This window comes from Syngnathus floridae, chromosome 16, assembly GCF_059516105.1.
Source record: "Syngnathus floridae isolate MCC-2025c chromosome 16, RoL_Sflo_1.0, whole genome shotgun sequence".
NCBI classification, from domain to species: domain Eukaryota; kingdom Metazoa; phylum Chordata; class Actinopteri; order Syngnathiformes; family Syngnathidae; genus Syngnathus; species Syngnathus floridae.
In genome coordinates, this window is record NC_142428.1 from 3,302,524 (window position 1) to 3,330,063 (window position 27,540).

At 43.5% G+C, this 27,540-nt stretch overlaps 2 protein-coding genes across 4 annotated transcripts in view; one reads left to right on the top strand and one right to left on the bottom strand.

The window, feature by feature from the left end:
• Window positions 1-7,622, bottom strand: part of LOC148385098 (heparan-sulfate 6-O-sulfotransferase 1-A-like) — a 32,391-nt gene extending 24,769 nt beyond the window's left edge. Inside the window, exon 1 of one of the 2 annotated variants that reach the window (XM_088399895.1) lies at window positions 6,762-7,622. In XM_088399895.1, the coding sequence (XP_088256021.1) occupies window positions 6,762-7,261 (500 nt within the window). In that variant the 5' untranslated portion in view covers window positions 7,262-7,622. The remainder of the gene's footprint in view (window positions 1-6,761) is intronic. The other variant, XM_088399896.1, reaches the window with a different exon arrangement.
• uggt1 (UDP-glucose glycoprotein glucosyltransferase 1) overlaps window positions 1-27,540 on the top strand; it is an 80,111-nt gene that overhangs the window by 26,831 nt on the left and 25,740 nt on the right. For both annotated transcript variants that reach the window (XM_088399891.1, XM_088399892.1), the window contains exons 5-6: window positions 14,237-14,283; window positions 21,369-21,468. The gene's annotated coding sequence lies outside the window, so the exon portion shown is untranslated. The remainder of the gene's footprint in view (window positions 1-14,236; window positions 14,284-21,368; window positions 21,469-27,540) is intronic.

Sequence of the window (27,540 nt, forward strand, 5' to 3'; positions counted from 1 at the left end):
AAAAAGGCGGGGGTGGAGTGGGGTGGATTTTTGCCATCATCCACATCCCCGAGGGTAAACTGGAGGAGACTTCACTCCCTCGCTCATCTCAATCTCACATCGGATCAGATCACTGGCGGATAAAAGCATTTCCTGGCACATCACTTCCTCTCTCTGGAGGAACCAGACACACACTGAGAACCCAAAAGTGACAGCGGCGGCGGATGAGGCGGTTTTTGACAGCGGTTAAAAAAAGAAGGGAGCGGCGGGGGACAAAGTGAGAGGAAAGTCTTAGTTGAGGTGAAGGTAAATAAAAGTAGGATGGGAACCCAAAAAGGGTGGAGGCCCTGGTTTAGAATCATTGACTGGCTATCAGCATAAAACTTCGAGTCAATTGAAAAAAAACATTTAAAATAGAACTGCAAAAACATTTTTACTATAAAGCAAAACAATAGACCAAGCTGCTCCACCATTTTGCGGCTGCTGTATGTTGGTTAAAAAAAAAAAAAAACTCCACTCTTCAATTAGTCCCTTTTTCTGAATCAAAACTTTGGACAGCGATGTTGCGCAAGCAAAGCGGCCGCAGTGGATACATTTAGCTTCGCGGTTGACCGAAAAACGCCTGCGTCAAAACATGCTAGCGACTTGTGGACAACATGACAGCGCCGCAGCGCATGCGACCGCCGCTTGACTGCACAGCTTCAAAAACGTAAAATTTGAGAGGAAGACCAAAGCTGCGGTGAGCTACGCAGACCAGTGTAGAAGAATCAAAATCTCCGCACCCATTGTTGTCTTGACATTGAAACTTTTAACCGCTTAACGAAATCTTCGCGATGTGCAAAAATCGGAACAAAAAATAAATAGGGCGGGACATAAAGCGACACAATTATTCCCCGGGTAAAAGTCAGAAATCTCCTACTAGTTAAAAGTCCTCCCACTATTTTAAAGAGGCGCTACAACATTAGCATTCCCCCCCACAATTCAATTAACACGCTTGTCAGCCTTTCCTTACTTCACATACCGTCTTCGACCATCTTGGGGAAAAAACCATGAATAGACACTTAGATTCATAAATACCCACAAGCCTTTAAATTTTATCGGGAAAAGTGAACGGATGAATATTATCTGCGAAGTCTTTGAAGAGGATGACAGGAAAGGACAAGAAAGTGGCATCAAAAAAATGAGGCAGCGCAGGCTAGGGTATTAAAAGACTTTCATGAGCGATTTCTAGCAAGAGAGCGGACGATGACAACAAGGCCAAACCCAATTTAGAATGCCGGAATCATCCCGCAGACGCACTGACATTGCCGCCGGGTCGGCTAATGACTTGTGCGAGCCTCTTGTCTGATTAATAGCCCCTAATCCCATTCTCATGGCATGGCGTAGCATTCCGCAGCACTACTCATTAGCCATTTATAGAAATGCCCCCCCTCACCCGACCTCCACTCTTAAACGGCCGATGCTAGGCTAGCCTAATCAATGGAGGCTAATCCTGTTGGAAGAGCCGCGTAGCACCCCCTCATTACGGAACGGAGAAATTTCTGCTAATCAGTTATTTGTCCATGGGGTTGTGAACGGGCGAGCTGGGGGGGCCGGGCATTTGACAGCCGACAGGGTGACTCAGGGATGTTGGGTTTAAAAAAAAAAAAAATGTCACTCTCGCTATAGACATTCGCCCTGGGCTTTGTTGAGCACATCAGTCCACGAGTAAGACTCAACTCCGTGTCATTCAAGACTTATCAATCAATGAAAAAGCCACGCCGCTCCGTAATGACTAATCAATAGCGAAAGCTGGCAGGCCGACCGAGATAACCGCGCCAACGGTTGAGCGGATTCTTGGCTTTGACCCGTCGTTACAGTGACGGCGGACGAAAATCAATGGCGACCTTATCTTACGTTCGAGGTGCTATGTTGACAGCGTGGTTCGACATCAAAAACCTTCGCAAGCGTTTCTCTTTTTCCGGTACTGGCAAGTTTTAATCACCCCACTTGACCATGTCACGGGCTGTAAAATGGCTGGCGGCTTAAAATAATGCCAGGAATGTTAAGCGAGAAGAGAAGGGGCCCTCACATGGGGCAGCCATTCTTGAGCTTTTTACTCGCTCCCAAATGCAAGTATGCGCGTTGCGGTGACCCGAGGCTGAACCAAAGTTGAACTCCCGGAGACGAAACAACAGCGATGTTGACTGTCAACGCTCGCCTCGAGCAATCGACGGGCAGGAACATGGGAGGCCTTATCTCATCCTTTCATGTCACCACTATTTTTTTTCACTACAATGTGAGAACATGACACTTGTAGCGCTAATGGCTAAGTACTGGTAGCCTCAATGACTAATTAGCCATTTTTTTTTAAAGAAAAAAAAAAAACAGTTTTTGCTCAGCTCATACAACAGCCATGCTTGAAAATGTTGCTTTTGGCAAACTCAACTTTATTTCGTGAAGCCATAGCTTTATCTAATGGCGAAAATTACCTTTGTCGCCCTCTTGTGGCTTCTACAAACACAATCCTTTGGGCTTTATGGATGCGATAATTCTTTAAGTCAACATAGCACTGATTATTCTCCCCCCAACAGATTTTAAACTGGCCGGGCTTTCCCGTCCGGCTAAGCCTCTATTGATTAGCCTGAGCATCGGCCCTGACCGATTAGTGGGAATTTCTATAATGAGAAAGAAGAATTACTCCGGAATGCGATGCCATGAGACCGGGATTAGCGGCCGTGTTATCACCGCGCAATGGCTACAAAAAGCAGGTTCTGGTGCCGAGACCAGCCAATCCCAACCTGGTTGCGGCGAAACCTGCAAGGGATTGACTGCTTGACCGGCTGCGTTCGGATCAGGCGGCTCGCGGGATGAGCGAACGTAAACCGGCTTTGGAAGCGGCCGGCCCGCCGGCTCTTATACGCGGCTAATCTGATTGGATTAACACCGACCCGCCCGGATACACGTGAGCGCGCACACGCACTCCAGACACACACGTACGGCGTGCCGATCAGCTTTTCCTGGAGTTCATCTGGATTCCGAGATACGCCGTCGGAACCGAAACACAGTGCTGAGAATCCAAAAGAGACCCATTGAAAGAAGAGTAATGCCCGCTGCTTGACAAGCGTGCTAATTGACTAGCCCCCTCCCCGCCAATGAAACTAAACATTTTCACCCCTTCGGCTTTTATGTTCAATCATTCCCTGACAGCCCTCCTCTTCCTCATTCTCTTCAGTCCCGTCTCCGTCCTCCTCCCACGCCGCACGCTCGCACATGTAATCGTTCATTAGAACCGAGTCGGTTGTCCATTAGGCAACGCGGCCATTTTGGAAATTGCTGCAAATCTTCCATGAAAAAAGACATTTCCTCTAATGCGCTAGCCACGCTCGGGAGGAAGAGGAGGATGAGAGGGGGAGAAGAGATGGAGAGGGACAAATGTGAAAGGAGGAGATAGAGAAGCGAAGGAAAAAAAAAAAAAAGCCCCCTCCTGGCCATGAAGCCACCGAGCGGAAAGCAGGCCTGCTGTTTGATTAGGGAGTGACACCACCATGGAGGGATGGAGGCAGCGGGGAAGAGCGCTTAGGCGGGAAGCAAAAAGCATGGGAGGGAGTTAAGATGAAGAGGAGGAGGAGGAACAGGCGGTGATTGAAGAATGAAGAGGAGAAAAATTTGCTTCATCCCATCTTTACGTAGACGCGGCGAGATTAAAGACAGACTGGCGTGAGATGCTCGGGACAGATGGTAGTCGTTGTTGCTAAAGTCTGGCTTTGCTTTCATGGAAATTCCATAAGCAAAAAAAAAAATCTGAATTAGGTTCTCAGAATCCGGTACTTGCCCATGCATGATCTCACGGGATCAGGGATGAGAACGAGAGAAAGAGAGAGCGAGATGTCGTGAGCAATCAATAAATAATAAAACCCTTAAAGGTCGTCAGTGTAACAACTTCAATACGGCGCCGATCGATGTTGGATTTGGACAATCTCGCAAATGTCACGGCGCCCGTCTTCGGCTGTCATTCGAAGGGCAACTTGGTGAGCCCGTGAGGGCTATTACCACGTCGAGACCAAATGCACTGCCGCAGACAGTAGCTTTCCTCCAAAAAAAATCTCAGTCCGCTATTAAGATGCAACGATTAATCGACAACTAATCGATTCTCAAACTCATCTGTTATTTTTTGCAGTCAATTAATCAATTAGATGCTATCTTTGTTTAAAATACTTGTTAATTCAGCCTCAACAGTGATTATTGTTCGATTTTTGTGAGCAGTGTTATCTTTGGGTTGAGTCAAAATCAACAACAATTTTGTTACAGACCAAATCAATAACTATTTGTGTCTTTTCAATTTAACATAATAGGATAAAAAAATGAAGCTTTTAAAAACTCATTCATTCAATAATAAAAAAATAAATGACCGATTAATGACGTCACCGTTAGTTGCAGTGCTAGCTCAGCATGCTCCTTGCTTTCAAAGTCACAAAGACATTTCAGCTAATGTCGCTTGCACCGTCAAACGAAAACACAAAACACTGTCAGCTTTAGCTTGCCTGGCATTGATCATTTTATTTTTTTTTCCTAGAAGGCCTTTTATAAACATTGAAGTTGGCCCCTTTAGTGTGCCCCCGTCCGACTAACGCTGATGGCTGCCATCCACGTTATTTCTGCAGTGTCTGAAAGGTTTTGTGTAAAATCCACACTGACAGCCGGATGGGAACGCGGCGTCGGCAAAAAATAAATAAAAATAAAGGAGCTGCAGCTTCTTCTGCCTTATTCTGGCAGTTAACACGGCAGCTCCCAATGGTGGGAAGTAACTAAGTACAAATACTTTAGTCGAAGGCGTCAAATCACTACAGTAACTACCTCGAGTGAGCAGGTAAATCTTAAAAAGAGAGAGGATAAAAAAAAAAACAGTGTCACGGACATCCGCCTGAGGGGTTTAGCAGCTGCTTAGCACCCGCCACGGTGAACATAAGCACAGCTGACCCAAGAACTATGCGGACACCGGCGAGAAATCTCTGTAAACAAGCTCCATCTTTGTCGTACTTTCAAGCAGAGCATCCTCCACATGCTTGCGACCGCGAGACTGCAAACACGCATACGTGGACCGACGCACGTGTGGACAAATAGCGGCTAGCTCACCTGCAAATAAACTTTGATGAACTAAATTAAAAGCATGACAAATCACAGTCATGATGGCTTTTCATTGCTGTATTATTCTTAACAAAATGATGCTAGCTATACAAAGTTAAGCTAATATTGATGTTGGCCTTCTTGACAATCAATAATAAAAGTACAGTAGCTTGCAGCATTTTTGAATCAAATCAATAACTGTCCTGACCCCAAACTTTGAGGGAGAATATCATTTTATTAACCATAAAGTGGGGAAGTTGGGGTTAATTTTGCAACGCCATAGCATGTGATTTATGATCTATCTTTACTCATGAATACATCCAGGGGTGGCAACATAACTTCCTTGGTGAATATGAAAAAAAAAAAAAAAAGAGGAAACGAAAACACTGCACGTGCTGTTCTTGCCAGAATTAGCTTCCTGTTAAACTGGAATACTTCTCATTTGCTTAAATAGTTGCCAAGCAGAAACAACAACCAAATAAATATTTTGAGTACATTTATGAAAAATCATAACACACCCAACATCACAGAATAATCAGAACTAGGGTCTGGTCTCACCTCCAGCATCTTAAAAAAAAAAAAAAAAAAGAGCCCAATTACCCTGCATCCACGCTGATAGCTCAGCTTGGACGTGTTATCACCTCCAACCGATTTGGGTGTGGGGGGTGCGAAAAACCGACGCCAGCAGCGAATACCAGCATTAGTGTGTGCGTGTTGTGTGTCCCAGCAGTAATAATCACTCGGATTAGAGCAGAGCCAAACCCCTGCGGGGGCAACAACCCCGCCATCCCTCGCTCTCTCTCTCTCTCCTGTTGTGCGCCCCTGTCTGCCTCGCCCATGTTAGGCCGATCCCCCACTTTTTTGGGGGGGAGGCCCTGGGAAGCGCAGCAGCCGTGTTGCTTTAGTTTGTCTGCGAGGTACACACACACGGGACACTCCCACAGGTTCGCCTTTGTCCGATTTCACGCAACCAAATAAAAGAAGCCCCCGCTCGACATGTGCGCTGACATGGAAGTTGATACGAGTGTCAATACGTCGGGATTGTTTTATCGGCAGGAAGGGATGCGAATGGATATGTTGTCGGCAGCTCCCGGGAGGGTGGGGAGGGGGTGTACATTAATGAGTGCACTGTTAAAATGCCAATCATAGTTTCTCTCTCAAGAGGTCCATTATCAAACAAACGCACCATATTCTCGCTGCTCCTTTGTCATAACAGTTGTCTGATTCAATTTGTTTCAATTTGCGACGGCTTTTGTCGCGGTCTCGTACAGTTTAGCTTGTCAAACGAAGCTGGGAAAAACGGCAACAACCGTGCAATGCATATTTGTCCGATATCAAGCACTTCAATCACCATCAGTTCCACTTGTTTACTTGAAATGATGCCACCAAGCAAACAGTGGCTTCATTTGCATCGCAGCATGTTTGATAACATTGGAATTGTCCTCGCCACTCCTTTAATTAAATTTAAATGAGGCCACCACACCCTTAACACTCCATTTGAATCCCAGCAGTAAGATCCTTTGTACTAGTTTTTATTTTTAGATTGGGAGGGAACAGTCTTAAAAAATGCAACAAATACCGTTTCGGTCCAGGTCGATATTGGTCAATGATCAACATAAAGCCCATTCGAAAGTTGCACTGATGCAATCACGGTAAATGCCACTCTTTGCGTTTACCTCAAATTCTTTTGCTTGCTCTCCTTCTTGTTGAGAACCCCGGGCACGCAGTTCGTAAGCTCGGTCCAGTCGGCGTGCAAGCCGCAGCTCCAGCCGGTGGAGAAGCGCGAGAAGAGCCAGGTCTCCTTGCGATTGGGCCGGTAGCAGGTACACTTCTTCTGGCCCGGCCGGCAGTCGCACGGCACCTCCAGGCGGACATTCTGCACCAGGTGGCGGCCGAATGTAGTCCCGCCGGTCTTTTGGATATGCAAGAACACGATCACGTCCTCCCCCTTGATTTGGAAGTCGACAGTCCGCTCCAGGTCTCGCACAGGGAAGAAGTACTTCTTGACGTAGTGGGGGTCCGGCGTGGGGAAGATGTCCCCCTCGTCCTCCTCGGCAAAATAGCCGTGCGGCGAGCCGAAATTGATGACCCCGGGCGCCACGTACTGATAGAGAATCAGCATAAAACACACGGATCCGACCACGATCAACAAGAATTTGCTGCTCCTCTCCACCATGTTCCTGCCCAGTTGCGGTGCCCGCAGTACGCTACCATTTCCCGGTGCGCGGGGCGCTCGGCTTCTTCATGCCCGCCACGGCTACCAGGACCGTTCCCCGTGAATCAAGAGCGGCTCGCAACCCAGAGGCGAACTTGTCTCATCGTTCGCGGCGCGGTGCGCGTGAAAGACGCATTGTAAACTCCTGCAAGAGGGGAGGGGAAAATAAAAAACCGAGCCCACCCCCAGCCTCCTCCTACTCCGGCAGGCAAGCGACCCTCCTCAGGTTCACTTTTATTTTGCTTCGCCGTCCGACACAGCGGGCTCGCCGCATCACCATGGAGCTGTCGTCCCCGGATGAAGCGAGGACTCCCTTGGCTTTTTCAATCTCTCTCTCTCTCGCTCGCTCGCTCTCTCTCTTTCACTCGCTCGCTCGATTTCATTGGCTCACATGCAGCCCCGCCCCTTTTACGTGCGCAACCTGGAAAGACGCTTAAAAGGACCCCCAGTCACGCGCAAACGACATACAATGGATCTCAATTATTAAAACACATTGTTAAAAATACGCAATAATTACTTTAATTAATAAAAACATCATTTGATTCACATGCAGCCCCGCCCCTTTTACGTGCGCAACCTGGCAGGACGCTTAAAAGGACCCCCAGTCACGCGCAAACGACATACAATGGATCTCAATTATTAAAACACATTGTTAAAATTACACAATAATTACTTGAGTTAATAAAAACATCATTCGATACACAGCGGCTGTCGTCTAATATAATCAGAAATCCAAATACCCCACTAAAAAAAAAAAAAATCCCTAAATGCCTGGCATTTCTCAGACCAAACCACAGTGACCTTTCCCGTTGCAGTTCACCTCACAGGTCGGCGCCGAGTCCCTTAATTTGCCCCATTATTGAGCGAATGCTCAGATAATGTTGACTTGACAGTCACCTGAAGCTTGCCGGCTATTTATCAACCATTTATTTGCATATATTAAAAAACCATAGCGGCATGACAATCAAATAAAGGCCAAATGTGTGCCACTGATAATAAAGGTGCAATGTGTGATTTTCAAGCTGCGTCGCTGAAATTTTTCGGCGCGTTGGCAAGGCTGGGAATATTAAGCGTGTGGGAGTTTGTTTTTGTGCGCTCGTGTTTACGCTTTGTTCGGCAGCACGTGTGGAGCCATAATGAGGCGCGTTGCTTAAAGAAGACGGATGTCACAGGATGCTCCGCCCCCCCCCCTGGCTCCGCTATAGAGAAACGCCAGTTAGTGTATCAACCGTAGCACTTTATTATTGCCTCTGCATAATGATGTTTTTCATCTGGTTTGCGGCGGCTTTGGGCTGCTTAGTATCTTCTTGCCTCTTCTTGCTATATTTACACACGCTCTCTTTCCAATGAGTGTTTTTTTTTAATGAGGGTTAAGCGTGATCATCGATTAGTAGATTAATTTGATGGCGTGGAATTGATTAATTGCGTCTTGAAGCAATTGAGGCAAAAGGAAGCGCTTGGCTGCAACCGCTGAAGCCATCTGTACTCATTTGCCGGCTACTAGAGCACAGTGGTGGAGGAACAAGTCAGCATAGGTGTATCTCAAATCATATTCCCCACTGAAATGAATGGAAATGCCATTAATTTGTTCCAGCCTCTTCCAAAAAAGTATTAGTAAGGTATTTAAAAAAATCTGTTGTACTTTCTAAAAATGTACAATAATGACATCACAATGTATTTTTTTTTTTCCTCCAAATTTTTTGTTTTACTTTAATTCATTGCACATTGTGCTGTTCCTCCTGTTGTGTATGCTTCGGCCACCTGAGGGCAGTATAACAAACACATAGTACAACAGTAATATCAGATGTTCTATGCGGAGGATGAAGAATTTTTGCATGATATTTGTTTGAATGCATTGAGCAGGTTGCAACAGAGACTGGAGGAGTCACAGAAAGTTTCATGTTTAGTTTGAGAATAGCAAGTTGTGCAAAAATACAGTAACATTGAACCGTTGAAGGTCAAATTAAGTTCCCCTGGAAGGATTATGATGCAATTTGGGTTCATCCTGACATTTTACCTGAAAGCAAAATTATTCCATTTTTTTATGCTTATTCAGTATAGAAGTGAATGGCGGCCAGAATTGTCAGCATGAATGTAAAGTGTGCAGCGAAAACATTGCTAGTCCACATTAAATAAGAAAATGTGAGTATAAACAAACCACACCTATTTTTAATGATTACCAAAATAGACGTGAAGTATTCAGCGCACGCAACAGTTTTCTTGCCGCCGTCGGCGTGACTGCTTAGAAGCTCCTCGGCGGCACCGCCTTCCTTTGTTTGTTCCCCGTAAACACACCACGCTTACGTCAAAAGAATTAGCAATCTGTTTTCATCAGTCCCCCCCAAAAATGAAATTCCCACAAGCCCTCAGACGTCAATATTTTCTTTGGATGAGCTTAGAGGTGGAGGGGGGCGCCATGTATATCCGACATTCCACAGTCAATTCAGAATTTATGTGATCAGCGTTCAACCCCCCCTGAACTTTGTTTTTTTAATCCAAGTGGAAGCGATTCATTCCATTTGGGACTTTTGAACTTTTTCACCCGTCTATCATGTTGCATTTGAACTATTCGCAGCAAAGTTCATTGCAAAATCATCCCCTCGGGGTCGACCCCTCCCCTCCTCCCTCGTTGCATTTGTATAACGTTGCCCGGAACATTCCTCCGTGTTGCTGTACTTTTCCCCTCCTGCCTGGTTGTTTTTCTTGTGACAGCGTGACCTTTGAACTTGTTCCTGCCGGAGGACATATGTTTTCATCGGGCGTGCCGGCTTTTGCATTTAATTCTCTCTCCCGCAGACAAGAGGGATTAAAAAGCCATCGGCCGCCGGCCGTCGGGGAATTGGATTATGGTGCGTTGCTAATGATGAAGGTGGGACTGTATATTTAAAATGCTGCTGCTGTTTGCTGTTGGCTAGGCTGCTTGGACGCCATTGATTTGCGGGGATTACGCCGGCTTGATGAATATGTTGGAAGAATGTTTGGGATGTAAAATTGGCATTCAAACATCATAGAGGGAGAACAACTCGCAAATACCTGTGTAGACAGCGACTAAAGAGGCCTTAAGTATGCAAAAATGACTTTTTCAAGAGGATTAGAGTATAATGGCAAATTGACTTTTTGGTGTTTTCAAGTGAGGAATAGAAATCAAGACAAGTAATATGTATATATATGTGTGTATATATATGTGTATATATATATGAAATTATATATATAATATATACATATTTTTATATAGATATACATATTTTTATATATATATTGGTTTTTATTTTTTTTAAAGACAGCAGTAGTAACATGGAGTGTTTTGCAAGTGCTTATTTACTGCAGCCACATTATAAATAAATAAAATATATTGTAAAAAAAAAAAGGATAAATGTATGTATGTTGTTTTAGAAATCTGAAGTAGTCAAATGTGATAAATGCAGCGTGGCATTTGGTAGTGTGCTCCGTCTCAATTTTCTTCGTCGGCATTTGCCTGGGGAAGCGCAAGCCGCAACAAACGCAAGCGGACTCGAATAACCAAAGCTCTTTGTTTGAACAGCGTGCAATCGGATCTCGCCGCTCCTTGCACGGCCAAGACGGGCTAATGGTGGTAACCTCGCATTCTCTTTCTTGCCTGTCCTCTGTTTTTATTTTCACTTGCCATTCCCGAGAAGCCTGGAGGCATCTGCTTCTGCCGCTGAGACATCCGCGCCCGACGGTCCAAGAAGACCTCATAATTACGGCTCTGTTGTGGCTCTGGCCTGGGATTTTCAGCTTCTTGTTTCATCCCGCCACCCTTCTCTGCCCTCTGGCTAAACTTCCGCTTCATGTAGCTTGCACCCTATTGACGTGACTCGTTGGAAAATACAATATTGTTCCATTGATAGCTTTGGGAGCTGGCTCGACGACACCCACCTCGCCATTAGCGGATAGAAGCATGACAGTAGCCTCGTGTTACACCTGAAATCAGATAAGATTTATCTTAAACATGTTTTTCTGGGATTTATTCCAAGGTAACCTTGGAGAAGTGTTCATTTCAACTTCAGCAGTTGGTCACAATTGTTTTGAATGAATGTTCATATTAGATGTTTTTATATTGGACACAAACGGTGACAACAAAAATAATAATCATGAGACATTTTTTTAAAAAAAATTCATGTTCTGCCAGAAAAACTTTTTTACGTTGTGTTCTCAGGCCACTTAGTGACGGATTGCCGTACGTGACTAATCGATCTCCTTAATGTATCGTTTTGTCAGCAACTTTTACGCTCCCGCTCAGTCATTTTTCTCGAGATACATCCACTCGGATGTGTTTTTATATGAAATCCATAATTCAATTTGTATCTACCTGAGCAAGTTTAGAGATTACCCCAAGAAAGTTTCTTCCATTTGATTTTCTTGGACCACACAAAAACAACCAAATAAATCCAGTAAACATTTATCTTTGCGGGGTTTGTTTTCAGAAATGTGTTTGTGATAGTTCAGTGTGGTCTCCATTCAAGAATGTTTTTTTTTTTTTTTGTGGAACACAACAAAACCAGAAGCAGATGGACAGAAAAGATTTCATAAAGGATATCTCTCCATTTTGACTCAATCAATTAAAAAAAAAAATTGCAATGGATAATAAAAGACGAAATCCTGGAATCCCCATTCCGCCCCCTCTGCTATCCTCCTCTGCCTCCTAAGTATAAGCAGATTAAAGTTAATGATCTAAAGTGAATTAGATATTTAATCATCTTATCATTTGAGTCGAGTCGGGTCATAACTCTACGCTGATGTGAAATCCCATCTGTTTGAACCAAGCCGTACAATACGCTCCATTCAAAGGTCGACTCGTCAAGCCTCCGGGCTCGGAAAGTTCTACTCGAGCAATTTGGAGATTGAATTGAATTTACAAGCGATTATTATTACAATGGGGGAAAAAAAAAAAGGCTTCAGAGTAAACCTGTTGATACAATCGTCAAATTAAAGAAGAGAAACCGATTCATTTCTTTGCCGAATTTAAAACTCTTCAGCCCCCACTGACAAGTAAACACGGCAAGTAAAATGCATGCCAAGTAAAAAGCACTTTAATTTTTTTTGCCACACATGCCTCGGGTTGTGGTTAAAGGTGTCCTTCTTTAGTCTCCGCTCCATTCTCGTCTGGTTATATGAATGACAATCTATTTGGAGCCATCTCGCCCACTTTGCAACCCCACGCTTGGGTCAGGTGTATCATCACGCCGACATTTTCCAGAAAAGCTCTTGCGCAAAAAAGAAAATTGGCTGCCTGTCGCGCGACTCATTTCTACCAATTTGCCGTGACCGTCTACCGTGGGCTGACAGGGCTGCTACAGATGATGGCGGAGACGGTTCGTGTCGGGTGAGAAATGCTGGCGGGATCGTGACCGACAGATCGTGGCTGTTGGTCTGCCAACAGTTGATTTTTATTTTTTTTGGTGGAAAATTTTGATTTTATTTGCATTTCTATCGTCGTCATATTTATTTCAACCGCTTTACAATGTTAGGGTGAGTAACATCATTTTAACCTAGGCAACCTTGTGTTGAACCTGTCATATTTATTTATTCATTTATATATTTATTTTTACGCATTTATTCATTTATGCATTTATTTATTTAATTGTCTATTTATTTGTCTATTTATTTATTTTGCCTGCGCAAAAATCCTCGTAACTTCGATCATCTTACTTTAGCATACTTTTTTAAACGGTACAACAATAAATAGAGTTGTAAAACCTGGGAAATGACAATCTGTGTTTGTCATCCGTCACTATTGTAACCTTGCCGCTCCAAAACCAAATTATATATTTTTTTTTCCAATGGAGTGACAAAAGAAAGGTGCCTAGACGGTGTTCTATTTTTAGCATTGTGTGTGTGTCTACCGTCTGTAAAAGATCACATTATTAAACAGCAAGAAGCTTGACTTTTTCATTAACGCAATCGGGAAATCATCAAAATGCCTCCGTTGATGACGCGAATGGACCTCTTCATTTCCACTGAGGAAACTTCAGTGCATAACATGATTAGCAGCTTTGTTTGACATTTTGCACATAATGGAGGGTGCCGATCAAAGTCCAGTAATCCTATTTTTTTCTTTGAAGAAAATAAAGAATATGCTCAATTAATGAACTAAAAAAAAAAAGTCACATTCCTGCAATGTACAGTGTGAGTAATTACACAGAAGGTTTGCAGGTCTCGAAAACGCTTCATTAAATGTCAGGAAAATGCATAACCTGCCCTGGATACATACAATCAGAGCACCGCAATCACATTTATTGGTCACATGTCACACATGTGTGTGTGTGTGTGTCTGCTTAGCGGTTTGGAGCAATGTGCAAAAAAAATGTCAAAGCATCTGGCAATTTGCTGTTGAAGCTCTTTTTTGTCTATTGTTGTGACAAAACACATTTTATAACCAATTCCGGGAAAACCGAGGTAAGAAATACGAGACAGCTGCTCCAGAAAAAAGCACTCTTGATAAAACAGAAGAAAGAAAACTCGTCCTATTAATTCTCTATGAAGTTTGAATAAAAGTGACATTGAAATAAATGCGGGGCTTTAATTAGCTTTAGGCTTAACATTTGGAATGTTTGTCAAAGTCAATCAGAAGAAGCGTGTTAAAGCTGAGGAGCGCAATTTTCCAAACGGTTGTAGCGTTACATGACGGCTAGCTAACTGCTAGCTAACCTTCTGCGATGTCATTGATAGAATGACTTTCATGACTTGTGCTTATATTATTCAAATATTATTGCGGTTGGAATTTGGAACTAGCCTGCATTGTACTAAAATGAACTCATTCACCGCCGATCCAGTTAATCTTTGACGTCTATGACCGTCCATGGTAGTGAATGAGTTCACTAAATTGCCCCTCAATATTCTGTAAGAAAAACTGCAAAATTGTTTTTCTCGCAGTATGTGTGCAAATACGCCTAATATTGCGCCTTCTTTTCTCAGTTCCACACGACAAACGGGGGAGCCTCGTAAACATCAATCAACGCTCGGTGAGTCGGCCGTGACAACTGCATTACTCTCATTTTATGTTTCCGTCATTAATACTCATGACTCGCTACTCATGTCGGTAAATTGCCGGAGAATGATGTATGTGCGGCACGCTGGCGTGATAATAAATGCGGGACGGCGAGTTGAAATGTGGTTTGAGATTCTCCAAAGCAGTGAAACTACTTTGGGAGGTCGTGTTTTGTAAAATACAAAATGGCCTCCATCCTTTCCCTCATGGTGTAAGCGATCATATCATTAGTATGCCATTACGTGTGATTATTAATTTCAGCCTCCCCTTTGTCCAATGACGCCAAATTAAGAGGAGATTCGCCAACTTCATCATCTCATGCGTTTCTTTCCGCAGAATTCCCATTAGGTCGGCATTTTTCTCCCCCTCGTAGACCTTTTCTAATTATCCCCTTCCCCTTTCTTTCAATAAATACTCGTAATAAAGGCTATCAATCACGAGGGAAACATTGATAACCGAAGTCCAATATCCTTTTGGCACACCCATCCTGTCATAAATATGATGTTTGTGAGTGAGAGCTGAACCGGCTCACCCATAAAGGCAAATGGGAAGGGGGCGGGGCTTCTGGAGAAACAGGAAGGGGAGGGGCTATCTAGTACGTCAATACAATTTCATTAAAGGTTTTTTTTTTTCTTAAACTACGATTAAAATGGAAGCAAGAAATACCCAATTATTCTGAAACCAAATGATTATTTACATTTTTTAAATTACCCAACTCCGTACTTCTCTAGTACATCACGAGTATGTACTTTAACCCTCTCGGCCAAAATGAGATTGCGCGCAAATCAGTCACAAGCACCTGCTCGGCCACTTGTACGAGGAAATGAGAACATCTGAGAGGGAACGCCGTCTGCCGGAAGAGTAAACAGTTCGTGGCGTTTGAAAGCGGGAGCCCGAATGCATTCATTATTTCGTCGTCGCCGCGCTTTACATGTCAACACTCAACCGCCGCCCCCGTCGCACTCATCACCATGCAAAGCTGATCTAAAAAAACACGCAGCAGAAGGCCTTGATGACTCCAGCACGAGAAAATGGCTTTCACTGGACTTTTGAAATATTCAGATCCTTTTTTCCTTTTTGCCACCTTCTAACAACGCCGCCGTCTCTCCGGGCGTCTCTGCTTATTTGCCGTCTAATTGGCGCCACGACATACCGCCGGGAGGGCCGCAAATGTAAATGAGTCGTTGCCGGAGTGCAAGTTCACCTGGATTCGAACGGGACGAGTGGAAAAAACATGTAGAAAGTAGTAATATTTATACTTTCATTTTTTTGTCTTTTGGTTGGAGCTATTTTGTTGAATTTGATTTGTTATTTATTGCATTAGTAGCTTACAATGTGATAGGAATAATATCTCTTCCTTGTTTTTGATGAGGACATCAGTATTTTTGTCGGCCATGTTTTTTTTGAGGCTACATGAAACACCATCCTAGAAAGATAGCTTTTTTTAAAATTGTTTACACGCTGTCACATTCCCAGTAAGCAATCTATCTATTCAATAACGGCGTTTATGCAGGAGCCAGGCTCTTTTCATCGAAATCCTGCAAAGGTGCCAAGTGACTTGCAAAGTGTAGCGCAGCACTTTTTTCAACGAGCGAGCTTTTGTGGGATTTGCTTTTCTGTAAAAGTGGGAGCCAGAGTGTGACGGTGGAGGGGGGGGGGGGGTGTCCGAGGCATCGTTGAAGAAACGCTTTTCCAGGCAGAGGCGGCGACAGGAGACGGCTGGTGGGTGGCAAAGCGGCTCTTGTTGCTGCATTTTAAACAGGTTAAAAATGCTCTGCGTTAAATGATGATGCATCATTACATCATCAGCCCATCACCGAGACATTATTTTTCATAAAGTGCCACACTTGCCTGCCGGTGTCTGCAAATTTTTCTGTGGAGGTCTGAGCCCTGCATCACTGGGCATTTGGTATATGTTATTATTATTATCATTATTATGTCATCACAATGTGAGACTTATTTTTATTTATTTTTTCCTCTTGAAATACTGGACAAGCGGGGATCAAACCTGGCATATTTGTCTACAAGGCATCTTATTGCCCACTCCTCCACAGCTCTGACAAACCAAACAAAAACAAATGCTAACCTAGCCTTAGCATTGGCCTTAATTTAGTGGTGTAGTAAAGACGCCCAAAATGAGACTATTAAAGTATTTTTATGTGGCTCCATTTTGTTTGGAGACGTTCCCATTCGAAATGGATTTTCATTTCCACCAACATGATTCATCGCTGTGTTTTAAAATTCGCAGCACTAGAACAAACTTGTGATTGTCGATAAAAGACAAGCTAGCTAGCGTTGCTCATCATGTTCTCACATTTATGCTAAGTGGCAAATATGTCTGAGTCGACTTCAATTAACTTCACTTTCGACCAACCAGTAATGTATCTATGTGTCCGGTGTTTCTCGTTTGATTGTTGACCTTTACTTGTAATTAGTTTGGCTCGGAGTTTGGTACCCGATTATGGACAGTTAGCAACATTGTGTTTTCAATTCATTAGTAGTCCATCCACTCGCCAAGCCTTTTTCTGCTCATTTTGCGTGCGTCTCGATAGATATTGACTCACCAGCGATATTTGGACTACCGGGACCGAACATTTCGATAATTTCTAATCACACGCACGTGAGCTTCAATAAATCTTATTGCGAGGGGCCAACAAATTGCGTCTGTGATCTTGCAACGTCGATAAAATACGACGGTTGAATTTGATTTTGTTTTGCCAGATGAAAGACGCAAATATCACGGAGGTCCTTAATTGCTTTTGCCGTCATTTATCTCGACGTGGCTTCTGTTCGAGTCCCCCCCAACTGTCTGGTTCGCAAAGCCGTCTCCTCGTTGTTCGAGCCGTTGGTTGGGCATCAATCAGTACGGGAATCTAATTTGTCAAAAGGTGGCTGTTGCGAGGGGAGGCCGCGCTTTCTTTCTGGAGATGTGCGATAAGGCAAGCGAGGGACTTGTGCTTCGACTGCTGCCAGGAATAAAAACCAGACTTTGGCACTTTGAAGCCAACGCGGATCAAAAAAAAACAACAGAGGGGCGTTTGAGCTACAGAGGGAGCGCCCCCCCCTCGCCCCCCTTCCTTTGCCGTATTCCACCACCTTTTGTTTGGAAGCCGCTTGTCACTCTGTGAGCCCCCACATATTCGGCACAGCCTCTACGAGAATGTTTGTTCGACTACTGCGGGGAAGTGATGTGACGGCGTGCGCTTCGGTGTGATTGTGCATCCCTCGAGGCTTTGTAACTGGCAGTGCAATTTCGTGATATCCAACTGATAAAAACATGCGGGATGTGTTTTGCTGTTACTAGTCGCTACCTGGATAAACAGAAGGGAGATTTAAAAACAAGAATAAAAAAGTTTATATTTTATCGACAAAATAGTCACCCTATCCATGCTAGTTTTCATTCCTGTACTCGCTGATATCACTTGAACTTTGGCTTTATAAGATTTGAAGTTGGGAACAAAGTTCTTGCTGCACTTTAGCGCCATCTACTGGGTGGAGGGCAACCAAAAAATAAATGTTATGTTAGCGATCTGTATTGCAGTATTTGTGTATGAATATTGGTTAATTGAAGGATTATCGCTCCTGTAACTTGATGCTAATTTTTTTATTAGCCTGTCTATGGGATTTCAGCATTTATCGTTTTTCTTAGATTGTAATGTCTTTATGATCGAGAGAAGCCAAAATCGAAATACAATCACATTTCTATACCTTATCCAGCCTTACTGAAATAAAAAAAAAAAGAACGAAATTAATTTTGCCGTCACGTTCCCGTTTCAAATGTACTTTTAATAGTCTATCTTTTTTGACGCATCTGCAGGCTGATCTTCTCCGCCTTTCGCTGAAGGATCTTTCGTACAAATTGGATTTTTTTTTTTTGGGTCTCACTCTCCGGCCGTCACGTGCCAAAAGACACTGTCACTGTCAGCGCTAATATTAGTAGCGTACAGTACATCTTGTGTCCCCATCACCCTCCAATTCCGCCGGTCCACCTCCGGCACCTGTGTTCCCCGACACAATAGTCATTTGTCTTCTCCGTGTCCGCCGCAATGATGCGGGATAACATCGGGGGCCAGCGGAGCAGACAAGGGACTATTGGAATATCGATTCTGCTCCATTCTCTCTCTCCTCTTTTGCTCCAGCCTTTTTTTTTTTTTCTCCTTTCCTTGGCTTGTGTGATAAAGTGACTGCTGCTGATGGGTTTTTCCCTCCTTTGCTTCCGTGTGTAGGCAATTTATTTGGAACAGCTTTGTGGCCATAAAGGAACGCTCGTGTACAAGTTGCTCTCTGGCAATTCATATCTATTTGATTGTGTGTTGAATCTATTTGTTTGCCAATGGCTGCACAGGTCCGCTGGACGCCTCTTAGCATTTGGGGAGACATACATTTATCTGCGGTGATAATAATGTGCTGCTGAAATCCCTTGGACAGCATATTTTTGGAGTAGGAATCATATTTAAAAAAAAAAACAACAACTAACTGCTCAACGCTGCTTTTGTTGATTCCAAATATTGTTTTTTTCTAGGACGTCAGGTTTTCATAATAATAATGATGACAATGATGTTTTTAGATTAGTCGGCGTAATTATTTTTGTGTGTGTGAATATGCCACTAAGTCTGTTTATTTTGAACAAACTTGCCATATAAAACAAAAAATACTGCTGTGTAAGTGCTTACTTTTCATTTCTCCAACTAGCCCATATTATGAAATTGTCTGTGAGTCCTGCTTGCTTTTGGAACTCAGCAACACACCCGCATGGAAACAAATATGGAACCAGATATGCACACATACGCATAATTAAATACAGATCTTAGCAAAGGTCAGCAGTGAAGGTTCGAAAGAGGTCACGAACAAGCGAGGTGGAAAAACACGAGACACACCTGTGCATATCGGATAACAAGATTGGTGTGTGTTAGCATTAAGCTAACAAAGTTATGTCATCACGTGGAATTATTTGTTTCATTTTCCTCAACATATGTCGGCAACTAAGCTCCAGCAAGCGTTTAATTATTCTTTAGTGCAAAATGTCTCCCCTAAAGTAGGCAAAGTCACACACACGCACTCGAGCGTCCGAGCACTCCGGTCCTCAACAGCACCCGGAGTAATTTGTCATGTTCATGATGAATTACACCCTCTCCAGTTCATAGCCTACAGAGAGTGAGAGCACATTTTCCCAGCTGTTTATACAAATGTGTGTTCATTGCTCACAGCAAACAAATGAAAGTGACAAAGTGTGACAAGATGAAAAAGTTCGGGCTGCAAACTGCGGCTTGTCCATTCATCTGGATTACAAAAACAGAGCCATCGCTCTTTTTCGGACTCGGAAATCTGCGATCCAAAGGATACTTTATTATTTTATATTTTCAGAACAAAATATTGAATTATATGATTCGAATCAATGAGTCAGGGAGGTAGACTGAGATAGTTCGATGGGAAACTTTTTTTTGACATCCCAAGAGCACCTTGTGGCGATATCGTCTCAACTGTATTCACAAAAGGAATTTTATTGCCTCCATGCTCGCCCATGGCGGTTTGAATCGAGATGTGCAGCCCGGGGTGGGTTAGGGGGGGTCAGGCGGAGGCGGGCGTTCTCATCAATCCCTTGGCTCTTGGCCGATCCAACACTTAGAATGCCTCCCTCCCCCGGGTAGCATTGCTTCTATAATAGCCTGAAACTATTCAGCATTGGGGAAAGAGCAGGGAGAAAAATAATTCTCACACAGGTCAGGAGGGAAACACCACATTGTGTTGTGAAGTAGTCAACAAAAAGGAGAGCGAGGTGTGAAAAAAGAGGCGGAGCTCTACAGGACTGCAATGGTGTATTTCCAGCAATAAATCAGCTTATTCTTTATTGGCCCTATTGTGCAAAGCTCATACTGCTGACCCCTTTTGCTGACGCCTCCAGATGTGATGTGTTGTTCTAATAAGCCGAGAGTCACTGAAGGGACTGGAATAACATCTTTCATATGCGGGCGGGGAAAACACAACCAAAAGACGGGAAATGGGTTTTAACCAGCATAACCTGAGCGGCTAACGAGCTAACGACGTAGCATGAATTGCCGGCCTCTGAAGAATCTAATGTCGATTAGAAAAGCAAAATAAAATTCTTGAAAAAGTGTTTTCTATGAGAACAACCCAAAATTCCAAAGATGTTAAAAGTTTCTTGGGAAATGGGAAATGCATTCCTTGGCAATTGCTTTGTAGCATTCTGCCAAAAATGCTTCCCAGCTAAGAAATTATTCGCAGGGTCTCTATTAATAAGAGTGCTGTCAGCATGGCCAAATTTGGTGATGAGCTATACTGTGGCCAATTTTGTACAGATCAATGAAGCGATGCTACAAAAAAAGCTAATTGCATTTAACAAAAAAAATCAAATCAGTATAAAAAATTAAACCTTGGTTTATTTGTTTTTCTAGTTCATTTCTGACCATAGTTTAGTATTTTCAGTTTGTGGGCCCCCTACTGGCCAGGTCTATCTACTGCACTAAAAGGTGTGCACTCAAAGGTCAAAGGTCACAAGTAAAATTGCCACCTCCAGTGTGTGTGTACTTTGCGACAGTGTCTATTTACCATTTCAAAGCCAACTTGCTGAGGTTCGAACCTTATGTAGGGTCACACTAACCATGGCCCTCTCACTTCTTATTTACAGCAGAGAGCAGGAAACATGTCAGTCTTAAATCGGACATAAAGTCTATGTGATTGATCCAGATGGCGCACAGATAAAAGCCAAGTGGGATCTCGAGGTCTCGGTGTGTGCGTGCGTGTGGGATCGCATCATCGTTGCACAACAGAAGTGCTGAAATGCTGTGTCGGAAGGCGAGCCATTGATCGATGATAATGAGCGGTCGCTTAAGATCACATGTCGGCTCGGGAAAGGAAGAAGGGCTGGGAAGCCTCCTCTGATGAAAAACGCCTAGCCAAGTTAAACATGAGGGAATTCTTTTTTTTTTTTTGAAGAATGATGCAGAAGAAAAGAAGCGAGAGTGCAGGAATTAGGAGGGATGAGGGAGCGGATAAACGCCAAAAAATAATAAATGTTGGATTTTTTTTTTTCTTCTGCAGAAAAGCTGGGCCATCTGGTGAAGTGGAATTACATTATCCATGCACATATACGCTCCTCCTGCTTCTCCCATCTTGGCGCCGTGCTCAAGCTGACAGCAAGGTGAGCCAGTCGCCATGGGGACGACACACATGCGTGGACAAATTTGTTATTTTCCGTGCAACTTGGCAGGTGTTAATTAATAGGTCGTCATCAAAAAATAAAACTCAGATAACAGATAATACTAATAAGAGGATACCCTATCGAGATTTTAGCTCTGAGCATCGATAGACCTCCCTGACGCTAGGGGGTGCTGCGGTGCCAATAACTCACATGAGAAAGAAGCACCTGAATGAGAAAAGTTTTTTTCTTTTTTCTCCATTTCTACTTTGTCGACTATATGCAAGTGTTCAACATAAACTAAGAAGCAAAAGTAAATTCAGTCCACAATATTCATCTGAACGACCTATTTTAGCTCACAAGATTCAAATGGAGCCGTTCAAAAAAAAATAGAATCCTCAAAAGGTGGTTGTTAAAACGCCTCCCTAAAAATATAAACAAGCAGCTTTTACCCCGATTATTTCCTGTACTCAAAACAATTCATCTTGACTGCAGAAAAAGAAAAGCAAACAAACTTTTCAAGTAGTTTCCCCGCGGGTTGTGTTTGTGCATGTGCGTGTGTGTTGCACATGCAAGCACACTAAGAAAAAATCTTAGTTTCTATAGCAACGCACTCTTATCTCTCCATCAGGCTGTATATACATAGCTCGTCTCCGGGGTGTTCCTTCTCCGGCTCGGCAAAGATATTAGCAATTATGTGCTTGTTAGGAGCGGGCCGCAGATAAGGAAGATGTGTTTTGCGTCTGATTACCTTTGTAGAGAGTTCCGAGGGAGAAAGCCTGGGAGCCCCCGTGAGGATGCCGCCACCCCCAGCTCATTTAGAACTGGGTCCTTATGGAAAAATGACACTTGAACGTACGCTGGATTATTCCAGAATGAAATATGGAATTAATGGGAGTTTGTTAGTTGTACTGACCAATCACAGCGCGGCATCGTGAGCTAGCTAGCTATTTAACGACCTCACTTTCTAGCAAGCTATCTTGAACCAAAGTTCTTACAGATAATGAAATTTACCCCGTAACCAAAACTAACACTGAAAATAAACATTCGTTAAGGAAATATACTAAAATCAAGTTTTGCAACAAGCCTAAATTCAAGAAACTACAGTAGAACCTCAAACTAAGAAAAATCCGATAAGTGCATAGTCAGTTGAATGCATAAAAAAAAATCAAGGCTGCTCCAAGATGAGCAAAAGTAAGTTTTTATCTTCTTATTGAATAAAAGGTGACCCACAGAAGCCATTTATCTGCTCAGTCATTTAAATCGATGACGCTACTAAGGTGAGGACTAGTTACTAGCTGTGGTATTGTTGCAGTACAATAAATAAAACGGAAAACGTATCCGAAGAATCCATCACGCTATACCGTGAAGTCCATTTCCGTTTCATACAGAATCCACAAAGCCAGACAGTTATAGTTTGATGTTATGTAACCGTTGTGAGTGGATGAGTCAAGTTGTTGTGTACGTGTGTGTGTGTGTGTGTGTGGCATCAGTTTAGCAGCTTTCTAATAAAACGTCGACCCTCAACCCCCAGCCCCCGTCCTCTTCCTTCCGCCCCTGTACCGCTCTCATTTTACTTTCCACGGTAATACACAACCTTTTTATTGCTTTACTTCACAAACTTTTCCATGAACTGGATGTTCTTTTTTTGCTTCTTCTCTTTTTTTTAATTTGACAAAAGCCAAAGAAAAAGCACAGCCTTTGATGCCACCACTTGATCACATGATCATTTCCTCCAGTCACGGATTTTTTTTCCCCTCGAATTCACCTTGAATCTTTTCATATAATAACTTTGAATATTTTGCAGTCTTCTTTGTCAACCGCCGTGCTCAATCACAGATACATTCAAACTAGCCGTGTGTGTGTGCGCGTGTGTGTTAAACAACCCCGTGACTCTATTTGCTGCATAATGGTGAGAAAATTAACATCTTCACCTGGCTGCAGGTTTGTTCCTGTTAAAAAGCCTAATTAATCACGGCGACAACGTTGGAAGTGGAGTCGGTCCTGCCGAGCGTGAAATTACCTTTCTCTCACAGGCTGAGCTTGCGTGTCCATAAACTGTGATCCTGGCAGCCCCCCCAACCCCCCCCCCCCCCTCCACTTGACTGGACTATTTGTTATCTCACACACTGAATGAAAGACCTTGAAAAGGGGACCAAGTACAAAAAAAAAAAAAAAATGGCATCAGAGGGTGAGGAAACACCCGATGATGAACAAGGTTGGGGATTTTATCAAGGCCATGTTTAGTTTTTTTAACTGAAACTTGAATGGCTTAGTCAAGACGAAAACTTTGAGAGCTTGAGAAAGAGTCAAGATCTTTGATATGCCACTCAATAAAAATAAGTGAGGGGGGGGCAATGAGTTGGAGCAGGTAAGCGAGAGCCTCCTCCGAGTTAGCATTTCCAAATCGATAACTTTTTGAACTCCCCGTCGAGAGATGCTCTTGACATCTGTAGACTTATCCTGGAAAGCGGGACCGGCTCGCATGAATCACTGGAACCCACTCGCCCCCCCCCTCGCAGCCGCCCACCTTCCAGGAACGGCCCGGCGTCGACCGTCTTTGTAGTTAACCTCGCGAATGGTGTTGAGACGCCACCGAACGGGATGCTGGACTATTTGTGGAGCAGTGGGAGGAGTGGATGATGGCTGACGAGATTGTCAAACCGATAGAAATTTGTTTTCCGGGAATGAGCTGACACATCCTTCCGTTAACCGTTTAAGTCGACCTTATTCCTTATTTGAACTGAAAAGTAGCATGAAACATGGAAATGTAGCGAAAAGTGGACCTGAGGCTAAAACTTTTTGTGTCGTTGCTAGTTGGTACGCTGGCTTTTTTTTTTTGTGCAGTAGTCCAAAATAGCACAGTGACATTTAAAAGTGACAGGCAAATAGTAAACGGATCAGCAGCTTCACCGTTGGGCTTTGCTCTGCTTTTTCTTTTTTTTTTTTCTTCTTACCTTGTTTGTTTGTGTTTCTGAACCGTGTGTTCTTTCTATTTTGGAAAACACGGATGTGCAATTTGCGCTGGCCTCTGTTTACAGTTGGGAGCAATTGTTAGCGGTCCGCACTCTCATAGCATGATCCCAAATTTAAAAACAAAAATTCAAGAAATATATGTATATTTTTTCTATTTTTTTTACAAATATTTAATCATATTTAATTTGAATTAAATGTCATAATAAAATTCAATAATATATCCTTAAATGTCACAAGTCAGTCTGATGGCGGCTTTGAAAATTCAAGAAATATATATTTTTTCAAATTTTTTACAAATATTTAATCATATTTAATTTGAATTAAATGTCATAAATACCCTTAAATATCACAAGTCAGTCTGATGGAGGCTTTGAAAATTTCATGTGCTCGACTTATTCACGACACAAATTGCTTTTTTCCTTTCCAGTGAAGCGCGGCAAATAACAAACCAGATTTTACGGCAAAAATAAAAACATTAATTGTGACATAATGTCCTGACAACACCGTTGCAGCAGAAAACTCAAAATTGACCTGCTGTGGGATACTACCATGTGACACACACACACATGCACAGATGAAGACAGTGTGTCACATGGGACCAATGTTCCAATCTCCCGTACAAATCTGCGACGAGGCGTTTGTGTTTTGTTTTTTTCTCTGCTGTCCCGTGGGAACTGGCAGATAATTAATTTGGTTTCATAAACGTCTGTCGCGCCACACACACAAGAACCGGAAGTTCCCTTTTAAACAAATAAATACATCTCCACATCATTCCCAGGTAGGCCACGTGGAATAATCGGGTTCATGTGTGCGTGTTTAGATGGAGATGCGGAAAGTTGGGATCAAGTCCACAGCTGCTGCTCGGTTTCCTGGGAAATCAGACTGAGGACATGGAGGCGGGGGAGAAACAAAACAAATAAGTACATTTGCTGGGATTGGGAATGGGGGAATAATTAACGAGACAGAGATGGGGGGAATGGATGAGTTCAGAAGAGGCAGAGGGAGTAAAATGTTGATGCTAGCTGGCAGCCTGAGAAGGTAGCCTGCTTTTCGGGCTGCAATCAAATCCATATAAACCGAGTCATCATTCACGCGGGCGCTGCTGCGTCACTCGGAGCAAGCGAAGGAAGCACGAACCGGACACAACATTAGGTACACTTTAGGTAAAAATGTAAATATCTATATTTTTCCAGATGACATTTAACCTCGGTTAAAGGTCCCGACAGCGTCGCAATAACCCGGGCAAGTTTTAGTGCTGAACTTAAAGCTGAGAGTGCGAAGCCACGACGGGGAAAAGCCAATCAATGAGCGGCACGCCCGAGTCGATCTGGAACCTCTTCCATCACGGTCCGCAGCAATAAGACGGACGCTTACCTGTGCACTTACTCGGCTGGCGGGCACAGTCAGCGAGCGCGGAAACACCAAGTCAGGGAAAAGAAAAAGTGCCTCTCGCTCGCTCCCCGTGCTTGCTAATGCATCTTCCGCCGCGTCCTGCTGGGCTCACCCAGCTGCTCTCTGCACCAGAAATAGGAATAGCACCTTCTCTATGTACACTTATTTTCACAGTCATAGCAGTGGGTGCTTTATTATTCCAATTTGGGAGACACATGTATAATAAAAGCTGAGCACAGATGCCTGAGGTTGGTGCGAAACAATTCTCTGAAACATCTAAAACATAAATCAAAAGTCAATGATGCGGCTTGGAATTTGGCAGGTCCAAGGTAGGGGGCAGTGAAACCAGTCCAAAGGTAGAACCGCCGCCCAAAAAATGCAATTACGTATCATCAAATTGCCGTAAAATCTGATTCACCCCGACGACCCCCCCCCCCCCCTCGCCTTTGAGTCGCTTTGGAGTGGCGAGTGTCATTGTTTATGTATTTATTCATTGTGAAGCGGGGATTACCGACTTTACAAGGTCACTCAAACACACGAGTGAATCGCCTATTGACTGGAATGTAAATACGGACTCGCCGCCGCTGTCCTTTCTTGTCAATCCTGGTGGGTTAAAAGTGTGTCCCCCCCCCCCTAAAGTGCTAATGAAGTCTTGGAGGGGAGGGGGGGCGAAAGGAAAAGTGGACAGAAGCGGAAAATGAGATGTCGGTTGATATCGATTTGACAATCTAATAACAGAGGGCACCTTTCACTCATGATTATTGAGCCGATAAATGTACAATAAATCATCAGGAGCGTAAATAATTTACACAAATTCACAAATTTTAATCCCCTCGTTTGTCATTTAGACATTTTGTGATGCGAAGGAACCCAAGTGGGCTCATCTGTACTTCTGTCAGCAGCAAAGGTCATTTGCGGGTTGGGGGGGGGGCGACGGGAGATCAAGGGCGTGAGGGTGAGGTGATTATCATGTGACCTCGCACACCTCATGTTCAAATGAGCCTTTGTAAACAATTTAATGGCGAGGCTGCGCTCCTATTTTAGCAGCAGTCACAAGATTTCGGGGTTATTTTTGTCTGCCACATTTGTATTCTGTCAAGCGTCTCTCTAGGCTGCTGATGTCACATATTTATTTAGTCGGGCTGCTTAGACAAACCTCATCCAAATGCATTTTAAAAAAAATAAATAAATGAAAACATGGCCGGCGGCTCACTCGGTCTCGAAGCGGCCGATCCTGCTCGCACCTGATAAAAGTTTGACTTCGCTTCTCCCGTAAATAGGATCAGGAGGATTCCTTTGAGACGGAGGATGTTCAGTACAGCCCCGACATGCGGATAAACGTAAAAGCGGAGAGCAGCATCTGTAAGAACGGATAAATACGATGCCGGTGTGCTCATTGATTAAATTAAGAAACGGCATTTTTCGTCAGTTTGTTTGGATGAGCGGGCGGCTTGTTTGGTTGATTGTGCGGCCTGACGTATTTTGAATTTTTCCACGTGATTTTCTTTAATTGCAGCAAAATTGCACTTGATCATTTCACAGTTTTGCCGTATGAGCACGCACACACACACAAATAATCCCCCCCACATCCAAAAAGGTCTTTAGGGTGTATTTAGCCCTGAGGTTGCCATCTGTTCCCGCCTGCTTGCTATCCAGAATTTTCCATCCATTCCTTCTTGGCTGCTGTGGTGGCACTTGTTTGATTTG